This window comes from Heterodontus francisci, chromosome 17 (assembly GCF_036365525.1).
Source record: "Heterodontus francisci isolate sHetFra1 chromosome 17, sHetFra1.hap1, whole genome shotgun sequence".
Lineage (NCBI taxonomy): Eukaryota > Metazoa > Chordata > Chondrichthyes > Heterodontiformes > Heterodontidae > Heterodontus > Heterodontus francisci.
The window spans coordinates 87,047,890-87,073,974 of record NC_090387.1 but is presented as its reverse complement, the minus strand read 5'-3'; the positions used below and the strand labels follow the sequence as shown (position 1 = coordinate 87,073,974).

The window sequence follows — 26,085 nt, the reverse complement described above, 5'->3', positions numbered from 1 at the left end:
AAAATAGAACCTCAAAGATGATAATCTCTGGGTTATTACCTGAGCCACGAGAAAACTGGTGTTGGGTAAATAAGATTAGATATTTAAATGTATGGTTCAAAGATTGGTGTGGGAGAAATGGATTTCGATTCATGGGGCACTGGCAACAGTACTGGGGAAAGTGGGAGCAGTACCGTTGGGACGGTCTACACTTGAACCGTGCTGAGACCAGTGTTCTGGCAAGTCGAATAACTAAGGCAGTAACTAGGGCTTTAAACTAAATAGTGGAGGCAAGGGATCAAGTTAGGGAAGATGTGATAATTTAAACAGAGAGGAGAAGGAAACAGAGCAAGATAACAATAAGGATAATGATAATCATGGTGTGGCAGGAAGGGACAGAGCTTCCACACTCAAGAGTGCTCCAGCAGATAAGACAAGAGGTTGTGAACTAACAGAGTGTGGTGAGGGTATAGGAGAGGGGAGATTTAGAAATCCAAAGAGAAAGGCCAAGTCATTGGAACAGTACAGCGTTGTGGTTAAAGACAAGAAAAATGGGACAGGAAAGAACAGAGAGTTTAGCAAAAATTGTACATCACCAAATAAGGTTATTGAAGGGAGTAGAAGCAAAAGATGAAATTAAAGTTTGTTTATCTGAATGCGGGAAGTATCCCTTTTACTTTTTTTTATTCATGGGATTTGGCGTCACTGGCTAGGCCAGCATTTATTGCCATTCCTAATTGCCCTTGAGAAGATGGCGGTGAGCTGCCTTCTTGAACCACTACAGTCCATTTGGGGTAGGTATACCCAGTGCTGTTAAGAAGGGAGTTCTAGGATTTTGACCCAGCGACAGTGAAGGAAAGATGATATAAGAATTCATCAAAGGAGGACCAGGGGATTGATTAAGAAGGGGAAAATAGAGTACGAGAGCAAGCTTGCAGGGAACATAAAAACTGACTGTAAAAGTTTCTATAGGTATGTGAAGAGAAAAAGATTAGTGAAGACAAATGTAGGTCCCTTACAGTCAGAAACAGGGGAATTTATTATGGGGAACAAAGAAATGGCTGACCAACTAAATGCATACTTTGGTTCTGTCTTCACAAAGGAGGACACAAATATCATACCAGAAATGTTGGGGAACACAGGGTTTAGTGAGAGAGAGGAACTGAAGGAAATCAGTATTAGTAGAGAAATGGTGTTGGGGAAATTGATGGGATTGATGGCTGATAAATCCCAGGGCCTGATGGTCTGCATCCCAGAGTACTTAAGAAGGTGGCCCTAGAAATAGTGGATGCATTGGTGGTCATCTTCCAAGATTCTATCGACTCTGGAACAGTTCCTACAGATTGGAGGATAGCTAATGCAACCTCACTATTTAAAAAGGGAGATAGAGAGAATTATAGACCAGTCAGCCTGACGTCGGTAGTGGGGAAAATTCTAGAGTCCATTATCAAAGATTTTATAGCACAGCACTTAGAGAACAGTGGTAGAATCAGACAGAGTCAGCATGGATTTACGAAAGGGAAATTATGCTTGACAAATCTACTAGAATTCTTCGAGGATGTAACTAGTAGAGTTGATGAGGGGGAGCCAGTGGATGTGGTTTATTTGGACTTTCAGAAGGCTTTCGACAAAGTCCCACATAAGAGATTCGCGTGAAAAATTAAAGCGCATGGGATTGGGGGTAGTGTATTGCGATGGATAGAAAATTGGTTGGCAGACAGGAAACAAAGAATAGGGGTAAATGGGTCTTTTTCCGAATGGCAGGCAATGATTCGTGGGGTACTGCAGGGATCGGTGCTAGGACCCCAGCTATTCACAAAATACATTAATGATTTGGATGAGGGAACTAAATGTAATATCTCCAAATTTGCAGATGACACAAAACTGGGTGGGAGTGTGAGTTGTGAGGAGGATGGAGAGAAGCTTCAGGGTGATTTGGACAAGTTGAGTGAGTGGGCTAATGCATGGCAGATGCAGTATAATGTGGATAAATGTGAGGTTATCCACTTTGGTAGCAAAAACAAGAAGGCAGATTAATCATCTGAACGGCTATAAACGGAGAGGGGAATATGCAACAAGGCCTGGGTGTTCTCGTGCACAAATCGCTAAAGGTAAAAACAGGCGGTAAAAAAGGCAAATGGTATGTTGGCCTTCATAGTGAGAGGATTCGAATACAGGAGCAGGGATGTCTTGCTGCAATTATACTGGGCCTTGGTGGTGAATATTGTGTGCAGTTTTGGTCTCCTTATCTGAGGAAGGATGTTCTTGACATAGAGGGGATGCAGAAAAGGTTTACCAGAATGATTCCTGGGTTGGCAGGACTGACGTATGAGGAGAGATTGAGTCGGTTCGGATTATATTCGCTGGAGTTCAGAAGAGTGAGGGGGGATCTCATAGAAACCTATAAAATTCTAACAGGACTTGACAGGGTAGATGCAGGAAGGATGTTCCCGATGGTGGGGGAGTCCAGAACCAGGGGGTCATCGTCTAAGCATACAGGGTAAACCATTCAGGACTGAGATGAGGAGAAACCTCTTCACCCAGAGATTGGTGAACCTGTGGAATTCGCTACCACAGAAAGCAGTTGAGGCCAAAACATTGTATGTTTTCAGGAAGGAGTTAGATATAGCTCTTGGGGTTAAAGGGATCAAAGGATATCGGGCGAAAGCGGGAACAGGTTACTGAGTTGGATGATCAGTCGTGATCATAATGAATGGCGAAGCAGGCTCGAAGGGCCGAATGGTTTACTTCTGCTCCTATTTTCTATGTTTCTGTATAGTTCCAAGTTGGGATGGTGTGTGGTTTGGAGGGGAACCTGCAGGTGGTGGCATTCCCATGTATCTGCTGCCCTTGTCCTTCTAGTTGGTAGAGGTTGCGGGTTTGAAAAGCGCTGTCGAAGGAGTCTTGGTGAGTTGCTACAGTGCATCTTGTAGATGGCACACTGCTGCCACTGTGCGTCGGTGGTAGAGGAAGTGAATATTTGTGAAAGGGGTGCCAATCAAGCGAGCTTCATTGTCCTGAATGGTGTCGTGCTCCTTAAGTATCATTGGAGCTGCATCCATCCAGGCAAGTGGAGAGTATTCCATCACACCCCTGACTTGTCCTTGTAGATGGTAGACAGTCTTTGGGGAGTCAGGAGGTGAGCTACTCGCCGCAGGATTCCTAGCATCTGACCTGCTCTTGTAGCCACGGTATTTATAAGGATAAAATAAAATCAAAATATTGCAGATGCTGGAAATCTGATATAATAACAAAAAGTGCTGGAAATACTCAGCAGGTCTGGCGGCATCTGAGGAGAGAGAAGCAGAGTTAATGTGTCAGGTCATTGGCCTTCCTCTTTCTGATGGAAGGTCACTGACCTGAAACATTAACTCTGCCTCACTCTCCACTCTGTGTATTTCTAGCACTTTTTGTATTTATTAGGCGACTCCAGTTCAGTTTCGGCAATAAGATAGATGAACCAGCACTGCAAATAGAGGTACATGGTTTAGATCTAATTGCCATTACAGAGACATGGTTACATGGTGATCAAGGTTGGGAAATAAATATTCCAGGTTGTACAATATTTCAGAAAGATAGGCAAAATAGTAAAGGAGGAGGGGTAGCTCTGATGGTAAAGGATGACATAAGGGCATGAGTGAGAAGGGATCTGGCATCCGAAGATCATGAAGTAGCATCAGAATGGGTGGAAGTAAGAAATGGCAAGAATCAGAAAACACTGGTGGCTGTAGTTTATAGGCTGCCTAACATTAGTTATACCATTGGACAGAGGATTAAACAAAAAATTATTGGAGCTTGTAACAAAGGCAATGTAATAATTGTGGGGAACTTTAATCTTCATAAAGACTGAGACAATGAAATTGGCAGGAGTGGTCTAGAAGATGTAGAATGTTTTCAGGACAGTTTCTTGGAGCAAGACGTTGTGGAGCCAACTTGGAAGAAAGCTATCTTACATAATGAAGCAGCGTTAATTAGCAATGTCATCGTAAAAGATTCACTGGGAAACAGTGATCATAATACCATTGAATTCCATATTCAGTTTGAAAGTGACCTGCTCCAATCACAAACAAGAATCGTAAACTTAAACAAAGCGAATTACATAAGTATGAGAAGAGAACTGGTGAAGGTAAATTGGGCAGACTAAAAGGTATGGTGCTAAACGAACAGTGGGAAACCTTTAAAGAAACAATTCAAAATGTTCAACAAAAATACGTTCCTTTGAAAAATAAAAACTCAGCAAGACAGACCTATCTGTGGCTCACTCAGGAAATAAAGGATAGTATTAGATTAAAAGAGGCTTACAATGTTGAAAAAAAGAGTAGGTAGTCTGAGGATTGGCAGTGTTTTAGAAACCAAAGGGCCATCAAAAAGTTGATAAAAAAAGGAAAAAATAGAATGAGTAATTACCCAGGAATATAAAAACAGATTGTAAGAGCTTTTACAGGTGTATCAAAAGGAAGAGAGTAGCTAAAGTAAATGTTGGTCCCTTAGAAACAGAGATAACAGAAATTATCATGGGGAATGAGGAAATGGCAGAGGCATTGAACAAATATTTTGATATTTCTACATAGTGAAAGACACAAGTTCCACACCAGAAATAGACAGTAACCTAGGGCTAAAAAGAGTGAGGAAAATAAGGAAATTCATATCAGCAGAGAAAAAGTATTGGAGAAACTTAACAAACTAAAATCTGATACATCTCCAGGACCTAATGGCCTACACCCTAGGGTTCTAAAAGAGATAGCTGCAGAGATAGTGGATGCGCTAGCTATGATTTTCCAAAATTCCCTAGATTCGGGAATGGTCCCATCATATTGGACGTTGGCAAATGTTACACCGCGTTTCAAGAAAGGAGGGAGAGAGAAAACAGGGAACTACAGGCCAGTTAGCCGAACATCAGTTGTTGGGAAAATGCTGGAATCTATTATTAAGGAAGTCTTAACAATGCATTTAGAAAAGCTCAGTATGATGAGAACGAGTCAACATGGTTTTACGAAAGGGAAATCCTGTTTGACAAATTTATTAGAGTTTTCTGAGAATGTAAGTGGGAACAGAGTAAAAGTGATTGTGAGAACAGATTGAAAGTAAGCTAATCAGCTAACTGTGAAGCTGTGGAGTCAACTTTAACAATAACAAGCAGAAGCTAACAGGACAACTGCAGGTAGCTTATTAGCCGCCCATTTTACTAATTTAGAGATACAGCACTGAAACAGGCCCTTCAGCCCACCGAGTCTGTGCCGACCAACAACCACCCATTTACACTAACCCTACCGTAATCCCATATTCCCTATCACCTACCTACACTAGGGGCAATTTACAATGGCCAATTTACCTATCACCTGCAAGTCTTTGGCAGTGGGAGGAAACCGGAGCACCCAGCGAAAACCCACGCGGTCATAGGGAGAACTTGCAAACTCCGCACAGGCAGTACCCAGAATTGAACCCGAGTCCCTGGAGCTGTGAGGCTGTGGTGCTAACCACTGCGCCACTGTACACTGCTTATGCTTTTGCTTTGAAAATGAAATTGTAACTGTACAAGTGTACTACCTAATAGACATGAGAGTGTGATCCCTTGGGCATCACCTTGCAGGATCAAAGTGGGGTACTTGCACCTTGATAGGGCCTGAATGCTGCACCTACATTCCAGACAGCTCCAAAGCGATCTCTCATCTGGCGGAGCACATCCAAAAGGAGGTAGAAAAGCTCAAACAACCCCCAACTCCCACCTTATGGAGTTGGGCAACCGGGTGGTTGGGCTCAATAGGGACCTCAGTGGTACAGGATTTGATATTTTTTGTTATAATCATAAACTTTGTATTTTATGTTTTTGCTTATTAAGTGCTGTTGCAAACAAGCAATTGAAGCCCCTGCCAAGCTTATGCCTTTACAGAGATCCCACCGTCCCCTTTTGTGGCACAAGTGGGCAACGTATTAAGCGCAAACCCCCCGGGTGTTGAAGGATGTTTCAAGACAAGTAGAGACCATTAAAGGCACCAAGGTGGGATTGATGGAATGATTCTTAAAGGAGTTTGAAGAATCAAAGGGGGTATGTGGGAACAGAGTAAAAGTGACTGTGAGAACAGATTAAAAGTAAACTAATCAACTAACTGTGAAGCTGTGGAGTCAACTTGTAACAATAACAAGCAGAAGCTAACAGGACAACTGCAGATAGCTTATTAGCCGCCCATTGTTGATGGTCAGTCTAACGAGTATACCAATCAGGCTCTGACAACACGAAATTGCGGAGGTTTGTGAACCACTCAGAAACCCAGGGGGGGGGGCGTTACGAGTTTTGTTTGAATAACTATAAGAAAGGCTTGCTGCAGTGAGTTCTCTCTCTCTCTCTGTTCTGTCTCTCTCTTCCCTCTTCTTTCTTGTTCTTTGTTTTTTTCTTTGTTTCTTTCTTTTGCTTTGTTCTTTTGTATGTTCTTTGTTTTGTTTTTGTTTCTTTTATAACCTTGCAATGTAACAACCATATACAGCAATAAAGTTTCTAAAAGTTATGGTCAGACTTTGTCTCTCCTTGTAATCGATGGGATCCAACAATGTAACTGGTAGGGTAGATAAATGGGAACCGGTAGATGTAGTATACCTGGATTTCCAAAAGGCATTTGATAAGGTGCCACACAAAAGGTTAATAGGCAAGATAAGGGCTCATGGAGTTGGGGGTATTATATTGGCATGGATAGGTGATTAGTTAACGTACAGGAAGCAACAAGCAGGCATAAATGGGGCATTTTCAAGTTGGCAGGCAGTAAATAGTGGAGTGCCGCAAGGATCAGTGCTGTGGCCTCAGCGCTTGACAATCTATATTAATGACTTAGATGAAGAGACAGAGAGTAATGTACCTAAGTTTGCTGATGATACAAAGGTAAGTGGAAAGGTAAGCTGTGGGGAGGACACAGAGAGCCTGCTAAGAGATATAGACAGGTTATATCTATAACCTGGGCAACAGTGAGCAACAGGATGACAGATGGAGTATAATGTAGGGAAGTGTGAAGTAATTCACTTTGATCGTAAGAATAGAAAAGCAGAATATTTTTTAAAGGTGTGAAACTTGTAAGTGTTGATGTTCAAAGAGGAATGCAAAAAGTTAACATGGAGATACAGCAAGCAATTAGGAAGGCAATGGCATGTTGGCTTTATTGCAAGGGGATTGGAGTGCAGGAATAAGGCAGTATTGCTACAATTATACAGGGTGAGACCACATCTGGAGTACTGTCTGCAGTTTTGGTCTCCACATTTAAGAAACGATATACTTGCATTGGAGGCGATACAGTGAAGGTTCACCAGATTGGTCCCTGGGATCAGGGGGTTGTCCTATGATGAGAGGCTAAGTAAATTGGGCCTGTGTTCTCTGGAGTTTAGAAAGAGAGGCGATTTCATTGAAACATATAAGATTCTAAAGGAGCTGGATAGGGTAGACACAGAGATTATTGCTTACCATTTCAACACTTCCCCCTGCTCTCATGCTCACATCTCTGTCCTGGGATTGCTGCAGTGCTCCAGTGAACATCAACGCAAGCTCGAGGAACAGCATCTCATTTACCGATTAGGCACACTACAGCCTGCCGGACTGAACATTTGAGTTCAATAATTTCAGAACATGACGGGCCCCCCATTTTACTTTCATTTTAGTTATTTTTTCTTCTTTTTTTCTTCTTTTACATTAAAAAAAATTTTTTTTGTATGTTTATTTTATTTCATCTTAGTTTGTTCAGTTTGCTTACCCACTGTTTTTTTTTCATGTCTGTACTTGCTGCTGTTCAATTTTCAGTCCGTTAACACCCTCTCTGTACTAATGCTTTGTCTTTCAACACACCATTAACATATTGTTTGCCTTTGCTCCATGACCTTCTGGTCATCTATTCTGTGGCCTTGTCCAATCCACACCTTCTCCTTTGTTATCTCTTGCCCCACCCCCACTTTACTTGCTTATAACCTTTGGCAATTCTAATATTTGCCAGTTCCGAAGATGCTGCCAGACCTGCTGAGTATTTCCAGCATTTCTTGTTTTTATTTCAGATTTCCAGCATCCGCAGTATTTTGCTTGTATTATATGAGAGATTATTTCTGCTGGTCGGGGGATCTAGAGCACGAGGGCACAGTCTCAGGATAAGGGGCAGATCATTTAGGACCGAGATGAGCAATTATTTCACTAAAAGGGGTGTGAATCTTTTGAATTTTCTACCCCAGAGGGTTTTGGATGCTCATCGTTGAATATATTTAAGGCCGGGATAAACCGATTCTCTCAGGGAATCAAGTGAAATGGCAAGCGGGCGGGAAAGTGAATCCTCAGATCAGCTAATGGCGGAGCAGGCTGGATGGGCCGTATGGTCTGCACCCGCTCCTATTACTTGTGTTCTTGTGTTGTATAAAGCAGTTAAGTTTCACTTTTATCATTGAACTGCCCCATCATCTTGTTCTCCTGAGTCTTAGTCAGCTTAGCAGGCTCTTGGGTAAGTTTTGGAAGATTACGGAACATTGACAAGACATCATTGTTCCTTTCGATGAGCTTTATGATCTGTTGATCGAAGTGGAATCAGCTTGACTTAACATAGGAAGATAGGAACAGCAGTGGAACATTCAGCTCCTCAAGCCTGTTCCATCATTTAATGAGATCATAGCTGATCTGTATCTGAAGTCCATTTGCCCACTTTTGCTCCATATCCCTTTATACCCTTGGCTAGCAAAAATCTATCAGATTAAAACGGATACCTGAGCTAATACATATTGCTTTTTGTAAAAAGTTGCACACTTCTACCACCCTTTTCCTGAAGAAGTGTTTCCTAACTTCTCTCTTGAACAGCCTCGCTCTGATTTTAAAGTTATGTCCCCTTGTCCTGGACTCTCCATCAACAGATAAAGTTTCACTCTTCCTATCCAATGAATTCCTTTCTAAAATCCTAAAAATCTCAATCAAAGCAAGAAAGACTTGCATTGATATTGCAGCTTTCACAACCACAGGACATCTCAAAGCCCTTTATAGTCAACAAAGTCCTTTTTGAAGTGGAATCATGTTGTCATGCCAGAAACGTGGCAACCAATTTGCACACAGCAAACTGCTACAAACAGCAATCTGTTTTTGTGATGTTGGTTGGAGGGATAAATATTGGCCAGGACACCAGGGACAACTGCTTTGCTCTTCTTCAAAATAGTGCCTTGGGATCTTTTACGTCCACCTAAGGAAGCAGATCTGACCTTGGTTTAACGCATCATCCGAAAGACCCCATTAATCTTCTACATTACAGGAAATGCAAGCTTAGTTTATATAATCACTCCTATGATCTACTCTTGCAGCCCTGATAACATTTTGGTAACTCTGCGCTGCGTTGCTTCCAAGGCCAATATATCCGTTCTAAGGTGCAGGGCCCAGAACTGTACATCGTACTCCAGGTATGGTCTAACGAGGGCTTTTACATAGCAGTAGCAACACTAGTTTAGTTTAGAGATACAGCACTGAAACAGGCCCTTCGGCCCACCGAGTCTGTGCCGACCATCAACCACCCATTTATACTAATCCGACACTAATTCCATATTCCTACCTCATCCCCACCTGTCCCTATATTTCCCTACCACCGACCTATCTTTTCTTTTGGGCCTCCTTATCTCGAGAGACAATGGATATGCGCCTGGAGGTGGTCAGTGGTTTGTGAAGCAGCGCCTGGAGTGGCTATAAAGGCCAATTCTGGAGAGACAGGCTCTTCCACAGGTGCTGCAGAGAAATTTGTTTGTCGGGGCTGTTGCACAGTTGGCTCTCCCCTTGCGCCTCTGTCTTTTTTCCTGCCAACTACTAAGTCTCTTCGACTCGCCACAATTTAGCCCTGTCTTTATGGCTGCCCGCCAGCTCTGGCGAATGCTGGCAACTGACTCCCACGACTTGTGATCAATGTCACACGATTTCATGTCGCGTTTGCAGACGTCTTTATAGTGGAGACATGGATGGCCGGTGGGTCTGATACCAGTGGCGAGCTCGCTGTACAATGTGTCTTTGGGGATCCTGCCATCTTCCATGCGGCTCACATGGCCAAGCCATCTCAAGCGCCGCTGACTCAGTAGTGTGTATAAGCTGGGGGTGTTGGCCGCTTCAAGGACTTCTGTGTTGGAGATATAGTCCTGCCACCTGATGCCAAGTATTCTCCGAAGGCAGCGAAGATGGAATGAATTGAGACGTCGCTCTTGGCTGGCATACGTTGTCCAGGCCTCGCTGCCGTAGAGCAAGGTACTGAGGACACAGGTCTGATACACTCGGACTTTTGTGTTCTGTGTCAGTGCGCCATTTTCCCACACTCTCTTGGCCAGTCTGGACATAGCAGTGGAAGCCTTACCCATGCGCTTGTTGATTTCTGCATCTAGAGACAGGTGACTGGTGATAGTTGAGTCTAGCTAGCTGAACTCTTGAACCACTTCCAGAGCGTGGTCGCCAATATTGATGGATGGAGCATTTCTGACGTCCTGCCCCATGATGTTCATTTTCTTGAGGCTGATGGTTAGGCCAAATTCATTGCAGGCAGACGCAAACCTGTCGATGAGACTCTGCAGGCATTCTTCAGTGTGAGATGTTAAAGCAGCATCGTCAGCAAAGAGGAGTTCTCTGATGAGGACTTTCCATACTTTAGACTTCGCTCTTAGATGGGCAAGGTTGAACAACCTGCCCCCTTATCTTGTGTGGAGGAAAATTCCTTCTTCAGAGGATTTGAACGCATGTGAAAGCAGCAGGGAGAAGAAAATCCCAAAAAGTGTGGGTGCGAGAACACAGCCCTGTTTCACACCACTCAGGATAGGAAAGGGCTCTGATGAGGAGCCACCATGTTGAATTGTGCCTTTCATATTGTCATGGAATGAGGTGATGATACTTAGTAGCTTTGGTGGACATCCGATCTTTTCTAGTAGTCTGAAGAGACCACGTCTGCTGACGAGGTCAAAGGCTTTGGTGAGATCAATGAAAGCAATGTAGAGGGGCATTTGTTGTTCACGGCATTTCTCCTGTATCTGACGAAGGGAGAACAGCATGTCAATGGTCGATTTCTCTGCACGAAAGCCACACTGTGCCTCAGGGTAGACGCGCTCGGCCAGCTTCTGGAGCCTGTTCAGAGCGACTCGAGCAAAGACTTTCCCCACTATGCTGAGCAGGGAGATTCCACGGTAGTTGTTGCAGTCACCGCGGTCACCTTTGTTTTTATAGAGGGTGATGATGTTGGCATCGCGCATGTCCTGGGGTACTGCTCCCTCGTCCCAGCACAGGCATAGCAGTTCATGTAGTGCTGAGAGTATAGCAGGCTTGGCACTCTTGATTATTTCAGGGGTAATGCTGTCCTTCCCAGGGGCTTTTCAGCTGGCTAGGGAATCAATGGCATCACTGAGTTCCGATTTGGTTGGCTGTATGCCCAGCTCATCCATGACTGGTAGAGGCTGGGCTGCATTGAGGGCAGTCTCAGTGACAGCATTCTCCCTGGAGTACAGTTCTAGGTAGTGCTCAACCCAGCGGTCCATCTGTTTGCGTTGGTCAGTGATTATGTCCCCCGATTTAGATTTGAGGGGGGCAATCTTCTTGATGGTTGGCCCAAGAGCTCTCTTCATGCCATCATACATTCCTCTGATGTTTCCGGTGTCTGAGGCCAGCTGAATATGACTGCATAGGTGTTGCCAGTAGTCGTTTGCGCAACGCCTAGCTGTTCTTTGTGCAGTACTTCTGGCTGCTTTAAGTGCTGCGGATGTTAAATCGCTGGGGGCTTTCTTGTAGTTCAACAGTGCAATGCGCTTAGCGGCTATGACAGGTTCCAGCTCTTCATTATGAGATTGAAACCAGTCTACATTTCTCTTCGCACTTTTGCCGTAGGTGGTCAAAGCTGACTCATAGATGGCGTCTCTGATGTGGGCCCACTTGGTCTCAGCATCCCCTGTGGGAGTGTTTTGAAGGGCTGTTACAAGTGAATTTAGAAATTTTTGTAACAGCTGTGGGTGAGAAATTCTGCTCGTATTAATGCGCGGGTGGCCCTTCTGCTTGGAATGATGCAACTTCTTTGGTCTGAGTCTAACCTTGCTGCACACCAGGGAGTGGTCGGTGTCGCAGTCCGCACTGTGGAAGCTGCGTGTGATTTGAACACTGTTTAAGGAGGCTCGCCTTGTGACAATGAGGTCCAGCTGGTGCCAACGACGTGATCTTGGGTGCCTCCATGAAACCTGGTGACAGGGTTTACTGTGAAAGAACGAGTTGGTGATGCAGAGGTTATGATAGGTACACAACTCAAGCAGTCTCTGCCCGTTCTCATTCATCCTTCCAACGCCATAGCGCCCAAGGCAGGAGGGCCATGAGTCATGGTCGGCCCCAACCCTGGCATTAAAGTCCCCCAGCAGGAATAGGTGTTCGGTGTTGGGGATGCTGCTAATGTTGTTATGGAGTTGTTCATAGAACTGGTCTTTAGCTTCAGGTGGGGAGCAGAGTGTTGGAGCATAGATGCTGAGTCGGTGTACTGGACCAGAGGTGGTGAGCAGTCGGATGGACAGTATGCGTTCCGAGCCATTTGAGGGAGGCTCTGTCATGCTGAGCAAGGAGTTTCTGATGGCGAAGCCCACTCCATGCTGTCTTGGTTCTTCAGGATCCCTGCTCTGCCAGAAGAAGGTGTAGTCTTGCTCTGCTAGAGAGCCACTCGCGGGGAGGCGAGTTTCCTGAAGTGCTGCAATGTCCACATTGAATCTACTGAGCTCGTTGTTAATGATGGCGGTCTTCCGAGAATCGTTGATTTGTGTAAGGTCTTCCGACAGGCCAGGACACATAGTTCTCACGTTCCAGCTTGCAAAGCGAAGGGCTGGTACCTTCTTTCCTTTTTTCATGTTGTTTGGTGCGGTGTATCAGTCCACCTTTCGGGCAATGACCCTGAGCTCCAAGCACCCATTGAAGCAGGCAGACTGTGGCGGGACAGAACCTTATTGACCGGGGGCTGCCCGGTTTGAGGCGGGCGGTAGCTGTCCAGTGAGGTGCAATGACCTCTCCCACCGACAAAGGCAACCCGTGGCGCATAGTTTCTACGCCAATTTATCTGGACTTATAACCCGTAACTGCTGCCTTCCGTGTTGTTTTAGTCGCTGTGAGGCAACTATGGAGTGACCTCTCCATGGCGCATGCCTGGGCAAATTTATGGAGGTTGAGAGTTGCCCAGTCGTCAAAACCCTCCTCTCGGCCTTTCTGGTGGGGTCCAAAGGAGTGCAGGACACGACGTTTGGCACCAGTATGGCTGCAGGAACTGCCGGAAACATGCCAAAGGTGACACATGACCGCCTACGGGGTTCCGCTCCGGATTTTCTGTTAGGGTTGACTCCCTTAGCCTTGGTCTCGCCCGAGACGCCCACAAGGCAGAGGGGTTGTTGGGGCCCCTACACAGGTGTAGGATGGTGCCGGTGGGAGGAGGGGATGCAAGGGGGAGGGGTAGAGGGAGGGGGTGGGGGGGGGTGCAGGGGAAGGAGGTGCGGGGTGAAGATGGTGCGAGGGGGGGGCGGGCTGGGACGGGGTTGTGAGGGGGTGAGCTGAGAGGGTGGAGCAGGGAAGGGGACGGGGGTGGGGGGAAGCTGGTGCAGGTAATAAGCCATTTCCTCAGTGCCCACCATCGACGTCCGGAAAGCTCATCCACGTCCTTCGGGAGGTGAAGCATCATTTGGCAGACTTCGAGGTGATTACATTTGCTTAGGGTTTGTTTTTCCAGTGGTTTAAATAAAGGCATGCAGCATTGTCGACAGTGCGCTGCAGATGCTCTCCGAGCCATCTCCCGCGGGCGCTTTGAAGTTGCGGCCGGGGGGGCCGTTCGTGGATGTTTTGGGTGTTCGGGGCATCTTTTCACAGGACTTCTCTCGGGTCCCGCAGCTCCTTCTTCACCTCAATGGACTTACTGCATGCCGTGGCTGCAGACACTCTGGACTGTGAAGCCAGCAGGATCGGAGATTAAAGTATCGGCAGCTGTTCTCGTCAGTTTCATCCGGATCAATTTCATTGAGAAAACAAAGAGCAGGTGTGGCTGGGGGAGGGCAGTGGGCCCAGGTAACATACACTAAACTAACTGTTAACTTTTAGATAGGGCTAAAATGAACTGATTTAAAGAGCCAGGGGAATTTAAACAGTTTAAGAGGGCAGATTGGGGGAGAAAACGTTAGGGATGGGAGCAGATGGCCATGGATAGAGTTGAACAGCAAGGGAGCTTCCTGCCCAGGAGCCATCTTGACCACCTACCTATACTCGGGGCAATTGCTAATGGCCAATTTACCGATCAACCTGTAAGTCTTTGGCATGTGGGAGGAAACCGGAGCACCCGAAGAAAACCCACGCAGACACAGGGAGAACTTGCAAACTCCACACAGGCAGTACCCAGAATTGAACCCGGGTCGCTGGAGCTGTGAGGCTGCGGTGCTAACCACTGCGCCACTGTGCCGCTTCCACTTTATATTCTAGTCCTCTAGATATCAAGGCTATGTAGCCTTATTGATTATTTTTTTGTACCTGACGACTGCATTTTAGGACCCGTAAATCTCTTTGCAGACACTCTTCAGTGTGAGATGTTAATGCAGCATCGTCAGCAAAGAGGGGTTCCCTGATGAGGACTTTCCGTACTTTGGTTTTCGCTCTAAGATAGGCAAAGTTGAACAACCTTCCACCTGATCTTGTGTGGAGGAAAATTCCTTCTTCTGAAGACTTGAACGCATGTGAGAGCAGCAGGGAGAAGATGATCCCAAACAGTGTAGGTGCAAGAACACAGCCCTGTTTCACGCCACTCAGGATAGGAAAGGGGTCTGATGAGGTGCCGCTATGCTGAATTGTGCCTTTCATATTGTCATGGAATGAGGTGATGATACTTCGTAGCTTTGGTGGACATCCAATCTTTTCTAGTAATCTGAAGAGACCACGTCTGCTGACGAGGTCAAAGGCTTTGGTGAGATCAATGAAAGCAATGTAGAGGGGCATCTGTTGTTCACGGCATTTCTCCTGTAGCTGGCGAAGGGAGAACAGCATGTCAATGGTGGATCTCTGCTCGAAAGCCACACTGTGCCTCAGGGTAGACACGCTCAGCCAGCTTCTGGAGCCTGTTTAAAGTGACTCGAGCGAAGAGTTTCCCCACTATGCTGAGCAGGGTCACCCTTGTTCTTATAGAGGGTGATGATATTGGCATCGCGCATGTCTTGTGTTACTGCTCCCTCGTCCCAGCACAGGCAAAGCAGTTCGTAGAGTGCTGAAAGTATAGCAGGCTTGGCACTCTTGATTATTTCAGGGGTAATGCCGTCCTTCCCAGGGGCTTTTCCACTGGCTAGAGAATCAATGGCATCATTGAGTTCCGATTTTGTTGGCTGCACGTCCAGCTCATCCATGACTGGCAGAGACTGGGCTGCATTGAGGGCGGTCTCAGTGACAACATTTTCCCTGGAGTACAGTTCGAGGTGGTGTTCCACCCAGCGGTCCATTTGCTTACGTTGGTCAGTGCTTGTGTCCCCTGATTTAGATTTGAGGAGGGCGATCTTCTTGATGGTTGGCCCAAAAGCACTCTTAATTCCATCATACATTCCTCTGATGTTTCCGGTGTCGGAGGCCAGCTGAATATGACTGCATAGGTGTTGCCAGTAGTCATTTACGCAGCACCTGGCTGTTCTTTGTGCAGCGCTTCTGGCTGCTTTAAGTGCTACGGATGTTAACTTGCTGGGGGCTTTCTTGTAGTTCAGCAGTGCAATGTGCTTAGCGGCTATGACAGATTCCAACTCTTCGAAGTGAGATTGAAACCAGTCTGCATTCTGCTTCACACGTTTGCCATAGGTGGTCATTGCTGAGTAACAGCCCTGACAGACAATTTTATCTGCAGCACCTGTGGAAGAGTCTGTCACTATAGAATTGGCCTTTATAGACACTCCAGGCGCTGCTTCACAAACCACTGACCACCTCCAGGCGCTTACCCATTGTCTCTCGAGAGGAGGAAGAGGAAGAAGAAGAAATTTCTTTGAACCTGTACTCTTCCTGGCTTTTCACCATTTATACTTGGATCTATCCTTTTTTGGTACAAATTGGATGACTTCACGCTTACCTGCAATGAAATTCTTTTGCCTGAGTTTTACGTACTCACATAATCTATCAATGTCTCTTGTAACTCTTTGCTCCCATATATACTGTTTACAATCTTAATGCCATTTTTGGAAAGTTTGGATGTATGGTTCTTTATTGAATTGCTCTTTTTGTCTTGTCATGCAGGCCCCCCATTTGCCAAGAATGAGGTACATTAATTTTGTCACATGGACATTAAATTTCAAATTATTGCTGGGAAGAGAAGACCTGTTACAAGGAATTGCCAGGCCCCTGGTCAGAAAGACGTTTTTGCATATTAGCAGACACTGTTGGAACAAGGGAGCTATCCCCTGCTCCAATACAATACACAGAACAGACCTGGTGAAACTTGTCGGTCACGTGACCACCCTGCTGGCCAACTTGGGGAGTTCTAAATTGTCGAGACAGTGTTTGAACTGAAAAAGCAGAATGGTCACAGACTGAAGAAGACCTCCTGTCTGCCTGTCTGCTCCCATCTCTTTCTCACGGAACTGAAACCCACTGAAGACACATGAACCCCAAGAGAGAAAGGTCTCCTACAGTGAACAAGGTTTAAGAAGGATACTGGGCCCCAATGAAAAGCAAGATCAACCTGCAAAAGGACTCTAGAATTAGCTCAAAGAACCATAACAAACTCTTCAGATATTGCCTCAAACCTTTCCACTTTATCTTTCTTCTCTTTTCTGTCTCTATTTGCATGTGCGTATTGCATATGCATGCTAGCGTGGGTGAGTCGTGTATCCATAGGCATCAACTGAATTACAGTTTAAGTTTAATAAATTTCGCCTTTCTTCTTTAAACCTAAGAAAGCCTGTTTGTGTTCGTTTCTTTACCTTATAATTGGAAAGCGGTGAACAAGGATTCACCGAGGGGGAGCTAAAAACAGTGTGTTTAAAAATAAAACCATATTACAGTAAGACCAAGTGAAGGCTGAAAGGGAACTGCAGACCTCTTTCTCACCTGGTCGTAACAGTCTTTTTTGTATAACAGGATGCATCATATCTTTAGAGCTTTTATTTTCAAGACTTCAAATGTTGGTCTTTTCTCTTGCAGTGCAACCTTTCACTTTGTAGTTCAGCATTTTCTCCATGCTGGCCTAACTGCTACATATTGGTGTGCTATACTTCCAAGCCAAGATTTTCTGCAACAGCAGACCTTCATCAACAGTTTTTTGGTTCCTGGCTTATAGCTTTCAACGTCTTGTCAGATTCTGGGATACTGCTGAGCCTAACCTCGTAACTGAGTTTTGCGATCAACTTGAATCGCACTGAATTTATTTTTATATTTCCCAAAATCACTCCAGCCATGCTTGTATGATATGTAGTTCCTTTGGGTGGTTTTAATTGTCTTTGTTTTGTTAGTCTGGTACAAGATCTAGGGGAACTTCAGTTTCCCTGTGCCATTATATATTTTTGTAAACTCTTGAGCTTGCACAGCATTGGCGCTGAAATAAATACTAATACAATACAAATAAATGTCCTTGAATAACAGGAATAGCTTCATTGGCGTAATATTAATTTGTTATAAATGAATACTTAAAAACAATTTTAAGTTAAAACTCCCTCTTCCAGCTGTCATGCAGGCCCCCCCACCTGCCAAGAATAAGGCACATTAATTTCGTCACATGGACATTAAATTTCAAATTGTTGGTGGGAAGAGGAGAAGGCCTGTTACAAGTGGTTGCCAGGCCCCCTGGCTGGAAAGACATTTTTGCATATTAGCAGACAGTGTTGGAACAATGGAGATATCCCCTGCTCCCGTACAATACACAGAACAGACCTGGTCAAACCAGTCGGTCACGTGAACACCCTGCTGGCCAACTTGGGGAGTTTTAAATTATAGAGACAGCGTTTGAACTGGGAGAAAGCTCTTGGCTCCTGGATTGAAAAGAGCCTCTCCTGTCTGCTCCCATCTCTTTCTCACAGAACTCCAAGACCCTTTGAAGACACATAAACCCCAAAAGAGGGAAAAGTCTTCTACAGTGATCAAGCTTTAAGAAGAATACTGGGCGCAAACAAAAAGCAATACCATATCTTCAATCAAGGACTCTACAGCGAGCTCGAAGCATCGTGACAAAAAACCCTCCTCAGAGATTGCTTCAAACTTTTCCACTTTATCTTTTCTTCTGCTGTTTTCTATTCCTATCTGCATGTGTGTATCGCATATGCATGCTAGTGTGGGCACATCGTGTATCCGTAGACATTAACCGAATTAGAGTTTACGTTTAAGTTTAATAAATTTCACTTTTCTTCTTTAAACCTAAGAAAGCCTGTTCGTGCTCATTTCTTTGCCTTATAATAGGAACAAGAATTCACCAAGGGGGAGCTCAAAATACAGTGTGTTTAAAATTAAACCCTGTTGCAGTAAGACCAGGTGAAGGCTGAGAAGGACCCCAGACACCTTTCTCACCTACTTGTAACACTGCCTTTTCTCCCCATTACCTCTTCTTCCTCATTCTGTAATCCACTTACATTAAAAAAAGAAAAAGACTTGCATTTTTCAGCAACTTTCAGAACCACTGGATGTCCCGTAGTGTTTTACAGCCAATGAAGTACGTTTGAAGTGTAGTCGCTGTTGTAATGTAGGCGGCAGCCAATTTGCACACAGCAAGCTCCCACAATCAGCGATATGATAATGACTGGATCATCTGTTTCTGTGATTTTGATTGAGGGATAAATAATGGCTAGGACACCCAGGAAAATACCCCTGCTCTTAATCAATCTTTTATGTCCACCTGAGAGGACAGATGGGGCCTTGTGTTAATGTCTCATCCAAAAGACAGCACCTCCGAAAGTGCAGCACTCCCTCAATACTGCACTGAATTATCAGCCTTGATTTTGGTGCTCAGGTTCTAGAGGAGAACTTGAACTCACAGCCTTCTGAGTCAGAGGCAAGAGTGCTACTAACTGAGCCACAGTTGACACACAGCTATTTGAACACAATTCGTACTACACACCTATCTAGCAAGTGCTACTCTAGCTATTTTAATCTTTTTTCTTAATATCTAGAAGATACCACTTTACTCACTGTTTCTCCTGAGTCTAGCAGGTCATATTATCCATGAGAGCAACAGAGGAAAAATTCTCAGAACTCTGAATACTTACAGGATCACATCATTGGTGAGTCCAGATACAGTGATATTCTATTGAGACTCGCTATTCTTTGGCGAGCCAATCCATCTGGGGGCACCAAGAACTCAAACTTACCTGGAAAGATATCTCATACATGGTGTACCACAGTTCAAAACATTTTAAGACTTCTCTCAATAGCTCTTTTGATGAAAATCTCACATGGTACTGAATCATATAGACCTAAAGGTCCTAAGTACAATGGTTGGTCTCAGTTTGCACAGTGTATAGGGTTGTTACTACTGACTTCAGCTTTCCTAGAATAAGTATTATCAGATAGGATTCCCGCTCCTGATCACAAAACAGTGATTCCTGTCGGAAAGTGAGTGGACATAAGGGCATTGATGAGGTCCAGCTGTGCTGTCCTCTGTATTCAAATAGCTTGCTGATATTCACTATCTAAATTCAGATATAAAGAGCAGTCACTTTAGTGAGGACTGCTGGAGCCCATAGAGCTGTACACTTGCTAGATAGGTGTGCAGTACAGCACAGGAACAGTGCTATTTTCAGGACAGAAGTAGAGACAAAGATGAAAGAAATGGGAGTGAATAAATAAATAGGTGCTTGGAATTTCTGCAAGTTTTTCCTGATCTCTGTTATAAGTTTGGAACCCCTCACTGAAGTTAAAGCGGGAGTCCTGGAGGACAAAAAAAAATCTCCACTCCGTCATAAGATACCTACTTGTAGACTCGAGTCTGGTACAGCAGCGTATTCTTGAAGATAATTCTTTCACATGCACATTCGAAGTCGCTGTAATCCACCATGGCACTGATCTTCAGCTCAAGCTCCCGAGTTCCATCTTCCAAAACAGTGTGGGCAGGTTCAGGTTCAATCTCTACCATCTGGAAGATACACAATACAACAAAATAGGTACACCTAGTGACAAATGCAACAGGGCTGAAATTCCTCTACGTGCTCTTTTTTTGTTGCATGGGTTAATGTGTTTTCATCGCATTTGTGTGTGTAGTTTTGAGTACAGATGGAGAGAGGAATTTAATGCAAATACATTCACTAACAAAAATGCATCGAGGAATTTCAAACCCATTACACACCCATTCTAAAACAGGGAAGGTGAACAGATTAGTCTTATGTCTGTTGCACATGAACTCCTATGTGCACAATGTGTGCAAACAACATGGAGCCTTGCCTGCTAGTGGACAATGTTCTGTGCATTCATTTAAACGGATTGAAAACTGCTGCTGGAGATTCGCAGGGAACAAGCTTGAGATTTCCCTGATGTGTGAGGCTCCTCACTAATATACTGTATTTGTAAAACCAGGCTCCATACCACTGGATGCAAATCACTGAACATTCAGAAAGGTATGGGCAACTCAAAAACAGGCAGCAAAGATACATGAAGGTCAGGTCACGTCAGACTAATTGAATTTACTGCAGAAATATAGAGTATATAGAGAAAGGGAAGGCAAAGGATGTTTCATATAAGGATTTGCAAGAGGCCACGTAAGAGGCTTGTAATGAAAATAATGGCACATAAGATTAGAGGAATGCATGTCAGATTAGTGGGACGGAGATAGTGGTTTTCCCTAGAAATCCATATTGGGAACTATTTTGTTTTCCATGTATATAAACAATTTTTAACTCAGCATAAGAGGAATGAGATCAAAGTATGCTGATAATACCAAATTGGGTTGGCAAATTGAAGAAACATGCAGGAGGCCCTGGATAGGTTAGTGGAGTGGCAGATATTAGATGGATGCAGTTCAATGCGGAGACATGTGAAGGAGTATATAATGAAAGGGTGAATAACATAAAATGCAAGACCCTTTCAGAGTGGTACAGGAGTGTAGATTTTTTTAAAGGGGGGAGCATAGCCATGAAAGGTCACAAAAAGGCAAATGGGATTCTGAGTTTTATATGCAGAGTGATTAAATAGATAGGCAAGGAAGTGAATTTGAATTCACTGGTTAGGCCACAATTGGAATTCTGTGCATAGTTCTGGGCATTATCAGGAGGACATGAGATACATGGCAAGTGTGTAGTGAAGTATTACCAGGGATACCAGGAATGACAGGTAATAATTGTGATGACAGGCCTGAAAAATTAGGACTGTTTAAGGTTAAGGAAGGTATCAGGCAGCGGTTTTCAAAGCGATGAAATGGTTTTAAGAGGGTAAACAGTGAAAGATTGCTGCTACTAGTTGGTGATTTGCTAACAATGGAACACAGACTGAGGATTATCATCAGAAGAATGAAGAGGGTTGTTAAAAGGGTCATTGGAACATGGAAAGCTTTATTACACGTGGCTATTGAAGCACAGACTAACATCATTTAATAGGAAATTGGAGAAGTATTTGAAGAGCAAGAGCGCTAAAAGATATAGGATTAGGCGAGGAAATCAGAGTACAGTAGATAGCTGCAGTATAGCTGCACCATGACCTATCAGTAGGTCTCCTTCTGTGCTGTAAATTCCGTGCAAGTCTTTTTCTTTTTTTAATGCCAGTTGGTTACAGAATGAGGAAGAAGAGGTAATGGGGAGAAAAGGCAGTGTTACGAACAGGTGAGAAAGGTATCGAGGGGTCCCTCTCAGACTTCACCTGGTCTTACTGTAACAGGATCTCAGTGGTGAGGTCAAAAAATGCTGACCCGCACAAAGAGCCGCCATTTAAATAGCCGGGCGGCTCGCACCCCACCCCCACCACCCCCGCCGGAATCTCAAGGAGTGGGGAGGGGCTGTCCATCCCCAGCAATGGCGTCAGCTGCCTTTGCGCAGGTGCTGGAGCCATTTTTAAAGGGCAGCCAGCCCTGCCGCCCAATTTAAACTTTTAAAGTCCTAACCCCCTAAATTAAATGAATAAATTTCTAATGTCCCTTTCCCACCCCCAATAACAATTACAATAAATATTTGCCCTTTCCCCCCCAAAAACAATTACCTTTAACATCTGACCTTTCCCCCCCCCCCCCAAACTGCACAAAATTTAAGGTTCAACCCTCCCCAGCATTCCCTACACCCATTACATTTATTTGACCCTGTTACCCCTCAACACTCCGCCCCCCCTCCCCCACACTGAAAAGCTCACCTCCTCCCACCCCCCCTCCCGACCCGTGTGGTGCCGCATGTACCCAGATGGGGATCTCAAGGTGCGGGACTGCCGGCTGCCACGAAGATAGAGGTGGGCCCTCAAGATTGGAGGTAAGTGTATGTAAATTCATTAATTTTCTTCATTTGCATATTTAAATTGTGGTTCTGTTGCCCAGCAGTCGGGGAGGGGTGGGGGTATGTGGGGGGAGGTGCTGCCATGGACCCTCGCCGCCGCCGGGAGGATCAGGCCGGGCCCTTTCGGTATCGAGGTCCATGGTGGGCCTCAACCAGAGCCAAATTCAGGCTCCCTGCCACGTATCCTGACGTCCAGGGCTCGGTAAACTCCAGCCCCATGGTTCTATAAAGCCTGAGGAGTGTAAAGGCACATTTTAAGGTTTTAGTAGGTGAAGTATGTGTTGGATCTCTTAAAAAAAGGTAGTTAATTCAGTGGTGTAAAATACCATTGCTTGATGGAATTGAGAAGTCCAGGTAAAGGGCTAAAGTACATAATGCAGAAGAAAGGAGAGATGTGGAAATTAGGAAATAATGATCATGTGACACAGACTACAGGAAGAAAGAAGGGTTGGAGTTCCACCTACTTGAGGTTTTCCTAGAGAATGACGTAGAGTAGAAGTCTTGATTTTAAGACGATGAGGGTGCAGAGGAATGAAGAATGCATAAGGCACTATAATTATAGCACAGGAGGAATAAGTGTAGAAAAGTGTGAGAAGCACTGAATATAGTACAACAGGAACTCCCTATAATGGACCTGAATGTACATTGGAATGTTGGTCATTATAAGATTTCTGATAAACTTACTGGTGTCTTTCTTATATTTTTCTACTCACCCATCAACCCTGTCCTCAGTTATCTATGTTAACTTTCTTTCCAATGCCTCAAATTTAAAATCCTTTGTCTCAGCTTGAAATCCTAGCATGACCTCACCCTCCCCTAATTCTGCAGTCTCCTCCAGCCCATATTCCACAACGTATCCCACCCCCACCCCCTCTGTTCCCCCTGAATTCCTTATTGGATTTATTAGTGACAATGTTGCATTTATGATCCCTCGTTATGGACTCCCCCACAAGTGGAAACATTTCTTTGTCTATCTGATTGAATCCATCAACATTTTAAAGTCCTATATCAGGTCAGGTCTCAGCCTTTCTTATGGAGAAAAGAACCCAAACCCATTTAGTCTTTCCCAATAGTTATAAACTCTTAGTTCTGGTATGATCTTTGTAAATCTTTTTTGTACTTCCTTGAGAACTTCTATATCCTTTCTGTAATATGGAGACCAGAACAGTGCACTATGCTCTAAGTGTAGTCTAACCAAGGTTCTATGCAATTTTTTTCCTATTCTTTCATGGGATGCAGGCGTTGCTGGCAAAGCCAGCATTCGTTACCCATCCCTAATTGGCCTTGACAACTGAGTGGCTTGCTGGACCATTTCAGAGGGCAGTTAAGAGTTAACCACATTGCTGTGGGTCTGGAGTCACATGTAGGCCAGACCAGGTAAGGACGGTAGATTTCCTTCCCTAAAAGGACATTAGTGAACCAGGTGGGTTTTTACAACAATCGATGATAGTTTCATGGCACCATTACTGAGACTAGCTTTCAATTCCAGCTTTTTTATTGATTAATTGAATTTAAATTCCACCAGCTACCATGGTGGGATTTCAACCCGTGTCCCAAGGACATTAGCCTGGGCCTCTGGACATTACCACTACATCATCGCCTCCCCTAAATATTGGGCAGGACACCAGGGATAACTCCCATGTTCTTCTTGGAATCGTGTCATGGGATCTTTTACATCCACACAAGCAGGAAGATGGGGCTTTGGTTTAAATTCTCATCTGAAAGATGGCACCTGACAGCATCTCCTTCAGTACTGTACTGGAGTGGGACCTGAACCCGGAACCTGTGACGCGGAGGCAAGAGTGCTACCCACCGAGACACGGCTGACATTGTGACAAATTTAATATAGCATCCCTGCTTTTGAATTCTATTCCTCTAGAAACGAACCCCAGTACTTTGTACTTTTTTTTGGCCTTGTTAACCTGTGTTGCTACTTTAAATGATTTCTGAAGGTTGTGTACCCCTGGGCCACTTTTCAGTTCTACCTCATTTAGACTCTTAGTAACTTGGATTAATGATTACTGCTGTTGATGCATTTTGGATTGAGAACGGTGTGAAGTACCAAGGCTCACAGGACATCACTAGGATTGCAAGGTTGGGAATATAATGGCTGAATGACTGATGTACGGATATAAAAAACACACACGCTGCTTTTAGTCATTAATTCACCTTTTTCTTAGTTGGGCGAACTCCACTCCCAGCATCGATCCACTTCACAATGCTCAGACGATTGTCCCAATCTAGAACCTGGTCTGCAGGCACTGGGTAGCTGATTTTTGACACCATGCATTTTATTGCTTGTCGGCTGTATGTTACAGGTAAATCTGACTTAAATGTCAGTGTCATGTCCTTCGCACATCCAGCATGCAGATGACCAAACTAATCAGTAAATGAAAAATCAGCAGAAAACACAGAAAATAGTTCAAAGTTAGTTGCATATGAAGGATTCCTAGCAATAGAGCTTGTTTGCTTGATTACCTATTTCACCTCCAACTCCCCTTTCAAAAGTTACTCGCAGGCAAGCAGACATCAGTCAACTCCTGTACCAGTGATAAGTGAACACAGTGCCAATGACACACCAAGGCAGTGCCAGTGGATGTGCCAGGTGAAAACAGTGCCAGACCAATGCTCAGTGCTTTTCTAAATTCTCTTTTACTTGAGCTCATTATATCAAAACAAGCAATAGGTTAATGTTTCACTAAAGCACAATAAACTGTGAGTATACATGATGAACTTAGTGAATTACGATAAGGGTATTACATTTATTTTTGTGTGACTGAGTCCTGAAAATACTGTCACATATCATGGAATTCCTTCCAACTATTGCTGAACTCTTGGCAACCCCTGTAAATACTGACACATTCCGGTGGGAATGCTGGCACTTTCCTGGGAATACCTTGTAAAAACATTCCTGGGGATCTTCTCTAAATACTGTTACTCTCCTGGGAACCCCCTGTAAATACTGAAACATTTTGTAAATACTAAGACATTCCCGGGAACACGCTGTAAATACTGAAACAATCCGGAAAATCTCCTTTGATGCCCTGCAAATACTGACACACTACAGCAACAAGTGTCAGTGTTCTGAGAAAGACAATCGGGATACTACCCCAATGGACCTTTGCACAAAAATTCAACCTGCCTCCATTTAAGGTTGGCAAGTGCAGCTTGACCATATTTTAATAAATCACCTATGACTCAATAAATAAAATATTGCATAATTCAATATTATTCTCGAGATTCAGACCATCAAAGAGACCTTGAGGAAAGTCAGTTCATGCGTGGCGCCTATCTGTGAGATCAGCAGCAGGATTTTCTCTCCGGGGTGGGAAACCGACATTGGGATTGTTTCTGAGTGCCAGTCCTGCCCAACAGAGGACATAGTTACAGCCAATGATTTTCGTGGAGGCAGGCTACTAATTGGCTGCCCAATTAACTGCTGTGGGTGCGGAATGGAGGCGGGACTCTGAATGTGCAGGCCCTATTTAAAGACATCACAGCAGTCATTACTGAGGCTGCCATATGAATGAAAGAATGGATGCACCAGGGAATCAGGAGATGCAGAGGTCTGCTACCCAGGGCAGGACTGCCCATCGATTCTGTGATGCCAACCTTGAGGTCGTTCTGGAGGCAGTGAGGGAGAGGAAGAGGGGGTCACTTTCCGGAGGTTGGAAAGAAAAGGCCACTGGCCCAAACAAAGCTGGCATGGCTGGACATGGCTGAAACAGTCAG

The 26,085-nt window shown here is 44.6% G+C and overlaps 1 protein-coding gene across 1 annotated transcript in view; it reads right to left on the bottom strand.

Annotated features, from left to right (window-relative positions):
* hydin (HYDIN axonemal central pair apparatus protein) overlaps window positions 1-26,085 on the bottom strand; it is a 1,234,740-nt gene that overhangs the window by 157,455 nt on the left and 1,051,200 nt on the right. The window contains exons 67-68 of the mRNA XM_068049816.1: window positions 24,523-24,732; window positions 19,861-20,021 (exon numbers count right to left, since the gene is read on the bottom strand). Of these exons, the coding sequence (XP_067905917.1) occupies window positions 19,861-20,021; window positions 24,523-24,732 (371 nt within the window). The remainder of the gene's footprint in view (window positions 1-19,860; window positions 20,022-24,522; window positions 24,733-26,085) is intronic.